Genomic DNA, 12,064 nt, shown 5'->3' with positions numbered 1-12,064 from the left:
GTGAAGTGATACCACAGTTCACTGACAGTAAGGATGTACAGTGGAGAGGAGACCTTTACCCCTGCATTTCAACTTCACAGCTGGTTTGATATTAGAAGTTGGAGCTACTTCCTCAGCCACAGTATCATATACACAAATCTGCTTAGATCTGCACTCTCAGTGGGCCCCTTGGCTTCCTTTTTTTCTTCCTAAACATGGCGATAAATCCACTGGCCTGTGAAAATGATAATTCTTGAGATGCAAGCATCACATAAAGGAGAAAACGATTGATGAAACAGAAAAGTCATGTGTGCTGTTTGCTCTGTTTATTAGAGGTATATTGTCAAACATTTTACAAGCTGTTGCTTAAATGTTTCCACTTAGAGAGAAAAATGCAACACTGAAAAACAATTACTAAGCTCAGCAGAGAACACTTTTAAAGCCCCTGTTTTGAAAGGCACTAACGTCCCAGTCCTTTTTTTTTTGTTCTTGACACATGCAGACACAACTAGCAAAGACACCTGTTGTTACACACTTCAGTAGCTACAATACATAGAGCTTTTAACTGACTTGTTAGTTGAGCTTGTGAAGGCAACACCGCTTATGTCTGCTATCATGTGTTGTACACAAAAATGTCTGCAATGATTAAGTGGGCAGCTGAAGTAACACAGACGGTTAATTCAATACACTTAACATTTGTACAGATGTAAAGCTATAACTTACGCCATGTGGGAGGCGGGCTTTCAGTTTGCTGTATGTCCTGTTGAGTGCAGCTATCTTAAATATTTTCAAGATTAAATATGCCATATTGCTGCTATTTAAATACATAACGTGTCTTTTAAGTTAGAATCGCGATTCAGTGGAATTATGTATAATCACAAGACAACCATCACTTGGATTTTCTTCATGTCTGCAAAAGAAATGTACAAAAAAGTCTCTTTTTTTAAATAATAGTGATAGTAGTACATTCAAACAATAGCATAATAGTTCCTCAGCATTATTGTTGTGGTTTTAAATAGCTTGTGATGTAAGGGTGCTTGTCAGGGACAGTCATATGCATTCATAAAAACAGATGCACCCCACCTCTTGGTTCAGATACTGCATAAACAAACTGTCACACAAAGTTTAGATGCCATGCTGGTGCCATCGTCGTATTGCTAATGCTGTTAATCGTCAGTGAGTCCCTCGGAGAGGTTCTGCAGAGCTTTAACGTAATGACTCTCAACCTTTTCCATTTCTGCTGCCCTCCACAACAGCTAAACACATGCACATGTCTGTCAGACAAATGTGTGAGTGTGAGATGAGAGGCAAACGTTTGAATACAGAATCACACACACAGACATACAGACACCCTCTGATGTTAAAGCACTGGTTTCTCATTTGAGAATGAGTTGAATGTGTAGGCTGCTGCATCATCGCTAAATGGGAAAAAGTAATTCCTGGCAGTTTCCCTTTGCTGTGTTTCTTGTTTCTCCATGCCTGACCCTTTTCCATGCGCCTGATAATGATTTAGCTGCTATATTCATTCCTTTATCTCTCTCCTTTCCACTCATCCATCTTACTCTGCTATTTGTCTCGATCAGTCTGTTTGCAGTTTGCTGGCGTCTTTCTGCTATCCGCCTTTCATGCGTCTGTCTTTCTCCTATTCCCTCAATGCTCCCCCTTCCATATCTAGCTTTCTCTGGGTCTGAGTCCTCCAGCCCACTACCGGCAGCCACAGCCCTCCACTGCCATGTCCTGGTAATTCTTCAGTACCACTCGGTCTTGAGGGTCCAGGTAGAGCAGGGCGATGGGACTGAGGGATGTGGGGACACAGCATGCCCGGGGCACTGCTCCATTCACAGAGTTTACCAGAGTTTGCACCATGGCATGGCTAGAGGAGTTCATGTGGTCTGCCAGAGGAAAGCGACACTCTCCAAGGCAGAAGTAGGCATCGTAGCCGCTGGGTGCAATGATCCACTTGTGCCAGCCCACGTCGTTGAAATCTACATATAGAGGATGACGGCGGCATCTGTTACGGGAAAGACGTTTCAGTTTCGCAGCACGACCTCCATTTCTTTTCACCCTTCCACTTTCACTCCAACTGACCCCTGTTTTATCGCCTCCCCAGCCTGGCACTGCATAGGCCGTCTTTTTGGCCCTCCCCCAGGCTTGGTCTCTGTTGCGGCCCTTGCTGCTGCTCCTGGTCCTCTCTTTTGTGCCTTTTCTCCCTCTCATCCTCTGGCCACCACTCTGCTTCCTCCTGCCATGTTTAACTAAAGGCTCTCCACGCCCGTCATGACTGTAAGTCACCAAGAGAGGTCTCTCCTCGGCCCAGCTGTGCTCATCCTGCCCCACAGACCTGCATACCCTCAGGTGTCCCTCTTTGTGTTTCTCTCCCACCTCCTCGTTTGCAGCAGAGAGGAGGCTCTGGTCATGGAGCAAGGTGGTGCTGTTCTCTGGTCTGACCTCCAGCAGGAAGCCCAGGCTGCCACTCCCAGCAAGGGCCTTATGGAGGAGCTCTGCACTTAGGCTAAAAGCTTCCCAAAAGCCACTTGCTTTACGACTGTGGAGGCCAGTGGTGAGTAATCTTGTCTCTAGAAGGGCAGGTTCAGGGTCCTCATGGTGCTCAGAGAGGTACAGGTTTAGTCTGTGTGGTCCAGGGCCCAGCGAGGCTCTGTCACTGCGGAGGAGCCGAAGCTCAGCAGAGAGCACCCTCTCATCCTGTGGGATGGAGGAGATATTGAAGGAGATGTGCACCCTCTTATGATCTTCTGCTGGAAGACTGTTCCCAAGGGGCTCTAAGAGAAAGAGGAAGACAGATGAGAAGGAATGAGAGTTTAGTTCAGTTTCAACTCACTTGATGCATCCATTTTAAACTCAAAGTCAAGACACAAACACACACTGGCAACATTTGTCCAACTTGTCATTTGTCACATTTTTCTTGAATGATTTCGAAAAGAAGAAAATTGCCAAACTGTCAGTCTATATCAGCCAATAACTTCAGTTACAAAGGTAGAAAGCTACACGGGTAGCTCATGTTGACACTGCAAGTTCCAACTTTTAACTCATGGTTCCCAAATGTAGTTTGAACCACTTCAAACAGTAATTTATAGTTAGATGTGTTGGTATTTTAAAGGCAATAAAAATAGGGTTTGTGCAACATCCATGACCAGTATGGCTGTCTGTATTATTGTATGTGCTTTTTATTATCTTCTGTGTTTTATGTTTGTGAATTGTATTTTGTATTTTGTATTCATTGTATCAAAACCAATGCTAGATTAGCTGAACAAAGCAGACAAATGCCACATGGGCCACAAAACATGTCAGTTGGTGTTTATAATTTGATTAAGTGCAAACTTGTGAATTTGAACCACTGGAGTACAATATCAACTAGGATGGGTCCAACATTATTAGCTAGTTTTGTGGTCCAGGTCAGGATGCATGCCACTGAGGGCCCAAAAAGCTAATTTTTGAGCTGAGATCCCCTAACAGCAAAGATCAGAACTGCATGCTCTCACACATGTTTTGAAAGTAGACTTTAAGATTGTTATGTTAATATTGTGACTATCCATCTTATCTAATAGCGCACAGATGGATCTTATTTAGGGTTTAGATGATTATATAGTGAGTCACATCTCCTGCTGTCATAAACTGGAGCTTTATACATCATCAACGGACTGATAAAGACTTCAGCAGAATGTATGAACAGCTTCCTTGGACAGATGGAGTCCAAAGGTCTTTGCGTGCTCTCTAACAATTCTAATTCAAAATGTTGATAGAAAGGTTCACAGCATGGTGTCATGATGTGCCTGTGATCTTACCAGTGTGGTGAAAGCTGCGTACGGTGTTGGCCTGCTGGATGTGGTGGCTTGGAAAGCTAAAGGAAGGGTCCTCCAGTAGGTGGAACTGCTGCTGGTGGAAGCGGTAAAGATCCAGAAGGTACCGGGGCACCGGCACTCCGTGCCGAGGGTCAGGCTGCGACTGCAGGCCCAGCCGGCTCAGGAGGAGACTCTGGATGGTCTGAGCCAGGCTGGGCTCCAGGGGGGAACCTGCTGGTGGGGGCAATAAAGAGGAAGGCGTGGGGGATACCCTGTCATGGTCGATCTCGCTGGTGTCTCCACCCTGGCGACCAGACGAGGCTTGAGGTAGCAGCAGGACCATGAGGAGCAGGAGGTTAGCAGGGAACATGGTGGACCTGGAGGGAGATAGGGTGGAGAGGAGAGATAAAATGAGGACAAGTGTGGTGGAGAGAAGAAGAGAGGAAGCGGTTAATAGATGTGAAAGCAGGTTGTGCAGCGATTTCTCTGTCTTCTTCAATTTATGTCCTTTGAATTTACGTGTTTGTGCACAGTATGTGTTTCATCCAGGAGCAATGTAAATCATATGACTTAATGACACAATATGAAGTACTGGTTGAGAAATCTGCAAAAAAGATAGCTCCTATGAGATGCTCCTGGACTCTGTATATCATGCTTATGTCCTCTCCTTCCTGGTCACACTAGTTTCTCATTAGTCTTCAGCCTTCATGTGGCATATGTTCAAGAAATTTACCGTCCCACATATCCATATGAAGTTATTTGCTTGTTACTCGTGGCTGTAGAAACAGCGCTATTTTGTTTTTTCTTTGTGAATTTATTGCAAGCCTCTTACCCCCAAAGCCCATATATCTCCTTGGACACCTAAGCAGGATTAATTAAATCGTCTCTATCTGTAATTTAATCGTGCTGGGTGTTTGCCTGTGAAAGAGATCATAGTGCTGTGTATGAAAAACATCTTGCATTTATCAGAGGCTGTGGAGTGGTGGTGTGTAATAGAGTTGTAGAGGCTTGTTACAATGACAGATAACAAGTTTTACCTTTCTTCTCTTGTCCGTTTCAACGCACCAGAGAATATGTGTATTAAAACATTCAGTATCTGTCTGTAACTTTGTATATGTGAGTGAGGGAGTGAAGAAGCCAGAAATCTTTTTATTTAGTGCCCTATTAGCCCCCATATTTTTGGAGTTTTAGGTCCCAAACCAGCCTTTTGGGTGTTCCTCAAGTGAACGTAATATAGAATATGGGCTGGTTCTAATGCTATTCACATTACAAACCTTCACTTAAGTTGTTGACTGGTGTTAACCCTTATATTGAAACATGTGTCAATTTAGTCTGATATCAGGTTCTGTGGTGTGACGACCTTTTCGTTTACATTTGGGTCAACTATGTTCAAAAGTCCTACTTTGTAGCGATTATTGCACATTGACTTTGGACTTTTGCAGGCCAGGAGGATAATTACACTCCTCTGAAAGAACATGAACATAGTACCTTTCGTAGGAATGTGGACAAAGGAAGTGGCAGTCTGCGTTGCTTTGAAGAGATTTACTTTCTCTTTTGGGGGTAGTGGGTCTAAACATAAACATATATTTGTATTTATGTCAATATATTGAAAAGTAATATTAAACGATCACTTCACAGATTTTACACACAAAGTTTACTTGTCATGGAGAGTACTACTCAGCCTGTGAAAACAGTTGTATAATGTCTTCTGTGGCTCAGGAGGGAGTTTCCGAAGTTTGAAATTGGGGTATTGACCTTTTATTACCTTTGTTGCTTCTGTTGCTTTTGACCATGATTTTTAAACATGTCTTGTGGAAGTCACTCTATTTTACAGATGTGTGATACTACATCACTGGAGTGTGCAAAGAAAGATAACAATGCAAAATAAGGAGACATGTTTTATGGCCAGTCTGGTTTCATTAGTGTTTCATGTGGAGAAACAGATACAATACAGGACGACAATGATCTGTTATTTGATGAATCAAATTAGAGGTTACCTTTTCATGCTGTGCTAATGTCATTGCCCAAAAATCCCTTTTGTGTCCTCCTCCAGGTGTGCTTTGGCCTTAATTGGTGGTTTATTAAGTATCTCTCATCACAATACATGTTTCCCACATCTAAACTAATATCAGCTCCATTCACTCAACATGAATGCTCAAATTATTCAAGCTGATTTATCTTAAAATCTCTTAATCTTTAGGATAGATAGTGTGTGAAAATGCTCCTGCCTGAAAAATAAATTCTGATTAAAACCCCACAGAAGCCACAAAAGTGCTCTTTTAGCAAAACTCAACAGTGCTTCACCTTCAGACCCACAAGTATTCAACTTATCTCCCTCCATGACTCTGCTCAGTGCGGGAACACGAGCACAGACAAGGGTCACACAATTACTCCTGTGACCTGGCTAACACCCTGCATCTCTGTAGCGCAGGTGTTAATAACTGAGCCAGTAATTAGACACTGGCAAGTTAACGGCCCTCTTGACCTGTAGAGGTTGAGGTGAGGTGTAAAAGGGTCAGATGGGCAGAAGGAATAAAACCAGTTAACCAGAGAGAAGAGAATCTGGGCTGAATTCCAAGCATCATCCATCCATGTTTTGCCTGGTTAACTGAAAATGTAAAAAACATTTTTAAACTCAGAGTAGCTATCTTGTTCCTTGTCCAAGCTCACCATATCTCTCTCCTTCTCTCCCATGTCTCTTTATCTCATCTCTCTAAGGAACAGAGAATCGATTAGAGCCTCTACGGCCAGATAACAGAGGTGTTTTTTACGGCTGAGCAGACACATAACAATGTTGTAATGACTGCTAATCTTACCACACTGTCAGAGAAGGGGTTGAGGAGGGCACAGGTGTGAAGATGTGTGTCTATATTCTTTTAGTTGTGTGTGTGTGTGTGTGTTGTCCATGTGGATTGCAGTTCAAAGGGCATGCCTGGGAAAATAAGCCATCTCCAAGCGTGGGATTGTTGCTAGCTATCCATTAAACTCTCACAGCCCCACCCAGCGCTGTTTCACCTGAGGCAACGCAGCAGAGGACAATTACAGATTAGACACTCTGGTGGACAGCCTCTCCCATATACTGTGGAGACTTGTAAAGCAGATTAAGGACAACAACACCACCCTTCTCCTGTACTTTCCTCACCTACAAAAGTCACCCGAGTGATTCCGAGGTTCAAAGGTTCAGTCGTCACACAACAGGGTGTGTCGCGGCTTGTGCGAGGCAGAGACACACACACAAAAAGAGAGGAAAAAGGCTGTGAGCGGAGGCCAGCCTGCCCTACATCACTTTGACATACATACAGCCTCTCCTCTCCCTGGGTGTCTGTGTTATGACTGGCTCCATCTAATTTAAACCAGGCAAAGAGGATCCATGCCTAATTTAGCATCTTTATGTGTCATGTGCATCAGGGTGCCACCCACACCGGTGTCGACTCATTCCACTTAGCCAGAAAAACTGACATTTTTATGATAGGTTCCTCCTTTTATCTCTGACTACCGCTGTGCTCTTTTTGTTCTTTTTCTCTCTGGCATGAACCTACACTAATCAAATGTTCTCAAGGGACGAAGAAGGATATGATAAATAGGTGAGGAATAAGGTGAGATTGAGGTCTAGAGTTCAGCAGCAGTGTTTGTGCATCTTCTCCCTGTGTGCATGCATGCAGTGTAGCCTGTAAGACATATTAGATGTGACCTGACCTCCTGAGCAGACAGTAGCGTGACCCTGGCGCGCGGCAGACGAGTGTCGTCGCCGGCTGGCCCTGTGTCATTCTGAACTCACTGATTAAAACCTCTGACCTCTGGCCAACGTCCGTTTCTAACTCCTGCTTTTGTCATGTTTCTTTTTCTGCCTCTCTTTTTATCTGTTTATTTCAAACCCTGCTGCCTTTTCCCCTTCCTCCTTCCTCTTTGCGTTCCTTGAACTTTGTCCTTTTGCTTTGTCCTCTTTGTTGTTATACAGTATGTTACAGTTTTTCTCTTTTCTCCTTATCATCTTCTTCTCTTTTAATTCAACCTCTGATTTTCCCTCTCTACCATGTTTTTCTCTTCAGTCTCTTGTTCTTGTTAAAAATATCTGTTTTTGTGCCTATTTGAATCACATTTTCATTCCCTATCTCCCTCTCTCCCTTTCCCTCTCTCCCATTAATGTTGTTCTTTTTTTTCCTAGGCCTTAAATGAATGGTGTTTTTGCGGAAGAGTGCAGCGGACTGAGGGCCGGAGTGTCACCGCAGCCGGCTGATTTATCCACCGCCGCTGTCTTCATGTTACGCCTGGTCCCTCAACTTTCCCTTCCTGTTGTTCTTCCCGTGTTTCTTTTCCCAAATTCCTCCTCTCACTCTCCCTGATTTCTCTCCCCTCGCTTCCAGCTCTCTTTTTTCTTTGCTGCCGTCTCATTCTTTCAGAACATGATACGTGCAGCGCACATGCCACAGGGTTCATTTTCTAGCTCTGAGCTTACTCAAACGCTTGAAAATATGTCATGTCAGACAGCCTCATGAGCCCAAATGTGATGTACAGTGTGCACACCTGAGAACACTTCTGAGGATACATCTGTATCCACTACCTTTCTTTTTCCACCGCGGTCTTTATACCCATATAAAACAAGCATGCATGCCATAGACTGTATAATTGACTGTGAGGTTACAACTGCACAATATTCCCCATACTTAACTAGTCATTAATGCATGACTTTGAGCTGTGGAGTTAATATATAATGGAGGCGGGGTGAGAAAATGTCCAAAACAGTTGCGAGTGGAGTCGTAGTTCTGCTTTCTGAGGCGTAACAGATGAAATCATTAGAACAATATGCCAGGTAGGCTGCTGTGTGGTTTTATTGGACTCTATTAGAACAGTGCTCTAATTCATCCCATCTGGTCCGATTAGCTGGCTAATGACCCAGACGTCAAATGTGCATTTCTGTTACACACACACACACATATGCATGTATGCTAAGAATGGTACACGACTTAAACACATGCTAACTGCCGGGCCGAGTGAGCGCTAACACATACGCAGAAACACTCCAAGATGTATAACAGTGGAAGAGCTGTGTTGTAAATATGTTGAAGCACTAGGAAAAATATTTAGACTCTCTCTCTCTCTCTCTCTCTCTCTCTCTCTCTCTCTCACACACACACACACACACACACACATACTCAAACACACTGGCGTAGTTTAGTGGACATTCAGGAGTGGAGTAGACTTCCCTGCTTCCACGACATAACTGCAACCTGCTATTCCAGACTTATCATGTATGTCTACACACAATGTTTTGGCTTCAGACATCTCATTTGTGTGTGCATCAACAGGTCACTGAGTATTTACAACTTGTCTCTTTCATTTTCTCATTCATGCTATTTTTTCTCTCCTCTGCTGTCAGTTAGGTTGCCTCAGTCTGGGATGCCAGGTGGTCTCGGTGTCACAAGTACATTGTGGTTAACAGGAGGCCCCGATGAGGCGAAACACTGCAAAAGCATCAGTGGAAATACTGACATATCTAACCCGTGACTACTGAACACTCGGAGACTGCTCACGTCGTGTGTCTGACAGCTAAACCGATGTGAAACACAGAACAAAAACACACCTCTGCTTTTCACATTAAAGCTGCTGAACGTTACCACCGAGGGCCAATTCATACTGTGTATGTTGCCGCGGTGGTGAGTTACGTTATGCTCTTTGAACTCATAATGGGCACATTATTCTTGGACAAGTTGCTTACCGGACAAGATTTTGATTGAGCAACGTGGTGTGCCAGCACTGTATGCATGAGCATGAGTGTGTGTGTGTGTGTGTGTGTGTGTGTTTTTCCCCAGAGTGACTAATGGTTTCAGCAGTGCAGTTCCTGTGGCCTGTGGCTTGACAGACACACTTGTGTGTGCGTGTGAGTGCGTGAGAGAGATGTGGTACTCACGTCCAGGTGTGGTGGGATGTATGCAGAGTCCATGGTTTATCCTTGAGCTCCAGTGTTACGATCCCTCGGCTCTCGCTCCCGCTCCTTTGGACAGAATGGACAAAGTGGACTATTTTTCTCTCTGTAATTGTCCTCTCTCTTTCTCTGTTTTACCTCTTTCAGGATAGCCAGTGCCTGTCTCTCCTATGTCTCCTATGTAAATGCGCTGTGGATAATGCTGCACTGTCCATGTTTTTGCCCTGCTGTGTTTTCTCCCCTTTCTGTTCCCTCACTCAGCTTCTCATCCTGTTGTCAGTGTCAGATAAGCAAACTCTTAAAAACATCCACCGGCTTTCCCCTTTGCCTGCCTGACCTCTGCTCATGGGCAACTCCCTTTCTCTGTCGCCTGCACTTCCACCCCTGGTTGTTTGAAACACACTTGTACCGCTGGTGCTGCCGTGCATGGAAGCTGCAGGAGGAAAATGAGTAGTATCTGCCTGTCAGTCTGTCTGTCTGTCCAGCAACAACTCCCTCTTGTTCCTAAACCTCCTTACTATGTCTCTCTCCCTCCCTCTCCACTCTGTTACTCCCTTTTGTATCTCCTCCCCTTTTCCTCTCTCTCTCTCTATTGCTCTCTCTCCCACACACACATCCACACACACTCTTTTTTTTCCTTTTTGTCTGTGCTATACTATGTGTCCAGCTGGTAAACTCAGTTTAACGCTAATTGACTTTCCTGGCCACTTAGATCTCCCCAAATAGTGATGTCACTAAGACCGGCCCCAGTACATTTACAAGCTGTTATCTCTCTTGCTCTCTCTCTCTCTCTCTCTCTCTCTCTCTCTCTCGCTGTCTCTCTCTCTCTCTCACATACACATACACATACAAACACACACACAAACATGACCACAAACACTCATAGACGTTCACATGTGCACGCAATCACACCTCACACACACACACAGACACACAAACATGTACTCAGACACATACATACACACATGTACATACAACCTGTTCCAGATGAACCCTGAGGTCAAGGCACACAGAAGCGGACTGATTAATTTCCATATTTCCTCCTCTTAACAAACTCACCTGCTGCCTTTCATTGGCACCATTTTACTTTTCGGCCAACATGCTCGCAGACAATCGCTCCTTCATTATAAATACATGGCCCCATGACACTGAATAAGAGCAAACAGATTCAGTTACAACACAAAGGTATGAATGGATGACTCATAACAGCTGCCATGAAGTCACCACAGTTGGGTTTTGTGATTGGATGGAAGATGTTGAGGTAAAAAAAAAGAAGAAAAAAAAAAGAAAAAGTAGGCTGTACTTCTCCACTACGGGTTGAAGCAAGGTGCATCCGTCCTTCCAGTGCAGAGCGGGTGGCGAGTGAATTTGTATTCATGGGGTGGGCCCATGAGAAAACGTCTCTTTAGGATGCATCGTCTCACATATTAGATCTCATCTGGAGAATCACTTGCCCACCTCCCTCTGCTCCTCCTCTCTGTCCCCTCCACTTGCTCTTCCCGTCCACTCTCGAACAAACACAGAAAAAACACATCCACAGACCTCATTCATCCCGAGGCTGAGTAATTGTCTTTACACACAAACACACACTCGTTATCCTTTCGCAATACACTTTTTCTGCTTTTGGGGATTTTTTTTACTGCATTCCCTGACAGACAGGATGTTATCAGATTCAGGACTTTTGTAAATTAATTCTTGAGATGTGAGAGAAGCAATTAAATAATGCGGCTAAAGTAGCATTTGCACATTTATTCAATGATTCTGAGACCTCATCCTCTGCTGTGAACAGCTGGATCCCAAGTGAACTGAAACACCTAATCTGTAGATCAATGAACTGTCTGGCTGGGAGGTGTAGTGAGCACAGAGCGTGACCTTCAGCAGAGGTTAAAACCCTCACGTCATCAAACATACCTCCTTAACTCCTACCTGCTCTGGCTGACCCTGACCTTTGACTTTGTTTTTAAGTGAAAACAGAATTTTGCTTTTGGGGTCAGTTAATTACCACTGTAAATACAAGTCAGGTTTTTTGTGGCCTATTGCCATCAATGTAAGTATCAGTCAGCCTCTGACTTGCTAGTTTTCATTGCAATCTTGCTCTTAAATCTGTTGTAAAAGGAGATATTTGACTGGTGCACACCTTACTTTACCAATAAGTGGGCTTGAAGTTAGACGTCTACAAATTCAACCCAATTCTATGGCCTATTCTAAGGCTTATTTTGGCTGCCTTAAAGGTGACGTATCATGCACATTTCTAGGTTTATATGAATATTCTGGGGCTCTACTGGAATATCTTTGCATGATTTACAGTTCAAAAAACTCACTTATTTATCTTATATTGACCCTTTATGCAGCCCCTCAGTTC

At 44.0% G+C, this 12,064-nt stretch overlaps 1 protein-coding gene across 1 annotated transcript; it reads right to left on the bottom strand.

Moving 5' to 3' along the window:
* Nucleotides 1-322: 322 nt before the first annotated feature.
* Nucleotides 323-11,081, bottom strand: bmp16 (bone morphogenetic protein 16). The gene is made up of 5 exons (XM_042414553.1): nt 11,006-11,081; nt 10,762-10,850; nt 9,688-9,771; nt 3,783-4,156; nt 323-2,759 (listed from the first exon to the last, which is right to left on the bottom strand). Exons 2-5 carry the CDS (start codon nt 10,782-10,784, stop codon nt 1,684-1,686), a joined length of 1,557 nt encoding a protein of 518 aa, XP_042270487.1. The 5' UTR covers nt 10,785-10,850; nt 11,006-11,081; the 3' UTR covers nt 323-1,683.
* Between the last annotated feature and the right edge of the window lie 983 nt (nt 11,082-12,064).

The sequence above is a fragment of the Thunnus maccoyii genome, chromosome 6, assembly GCF_910596095.1.
Source record: "Thunnus maccoyii chromosome 6, fThuMac1.1, whole genome shotgun sequence".
Classification (NCBI taxonomy): domain Eukaryota; kingdom Metazoa; phylum Chordata; class Actinopteri; order Scombriformes; family Scombridae; genus Thunnus; species Thunnus maccoyii.
The sequence above is the reverse complement of the archived record's forward strand: the minus strand, read 5'-3'. Positions and strand labels throughout refer to the sequence as shown.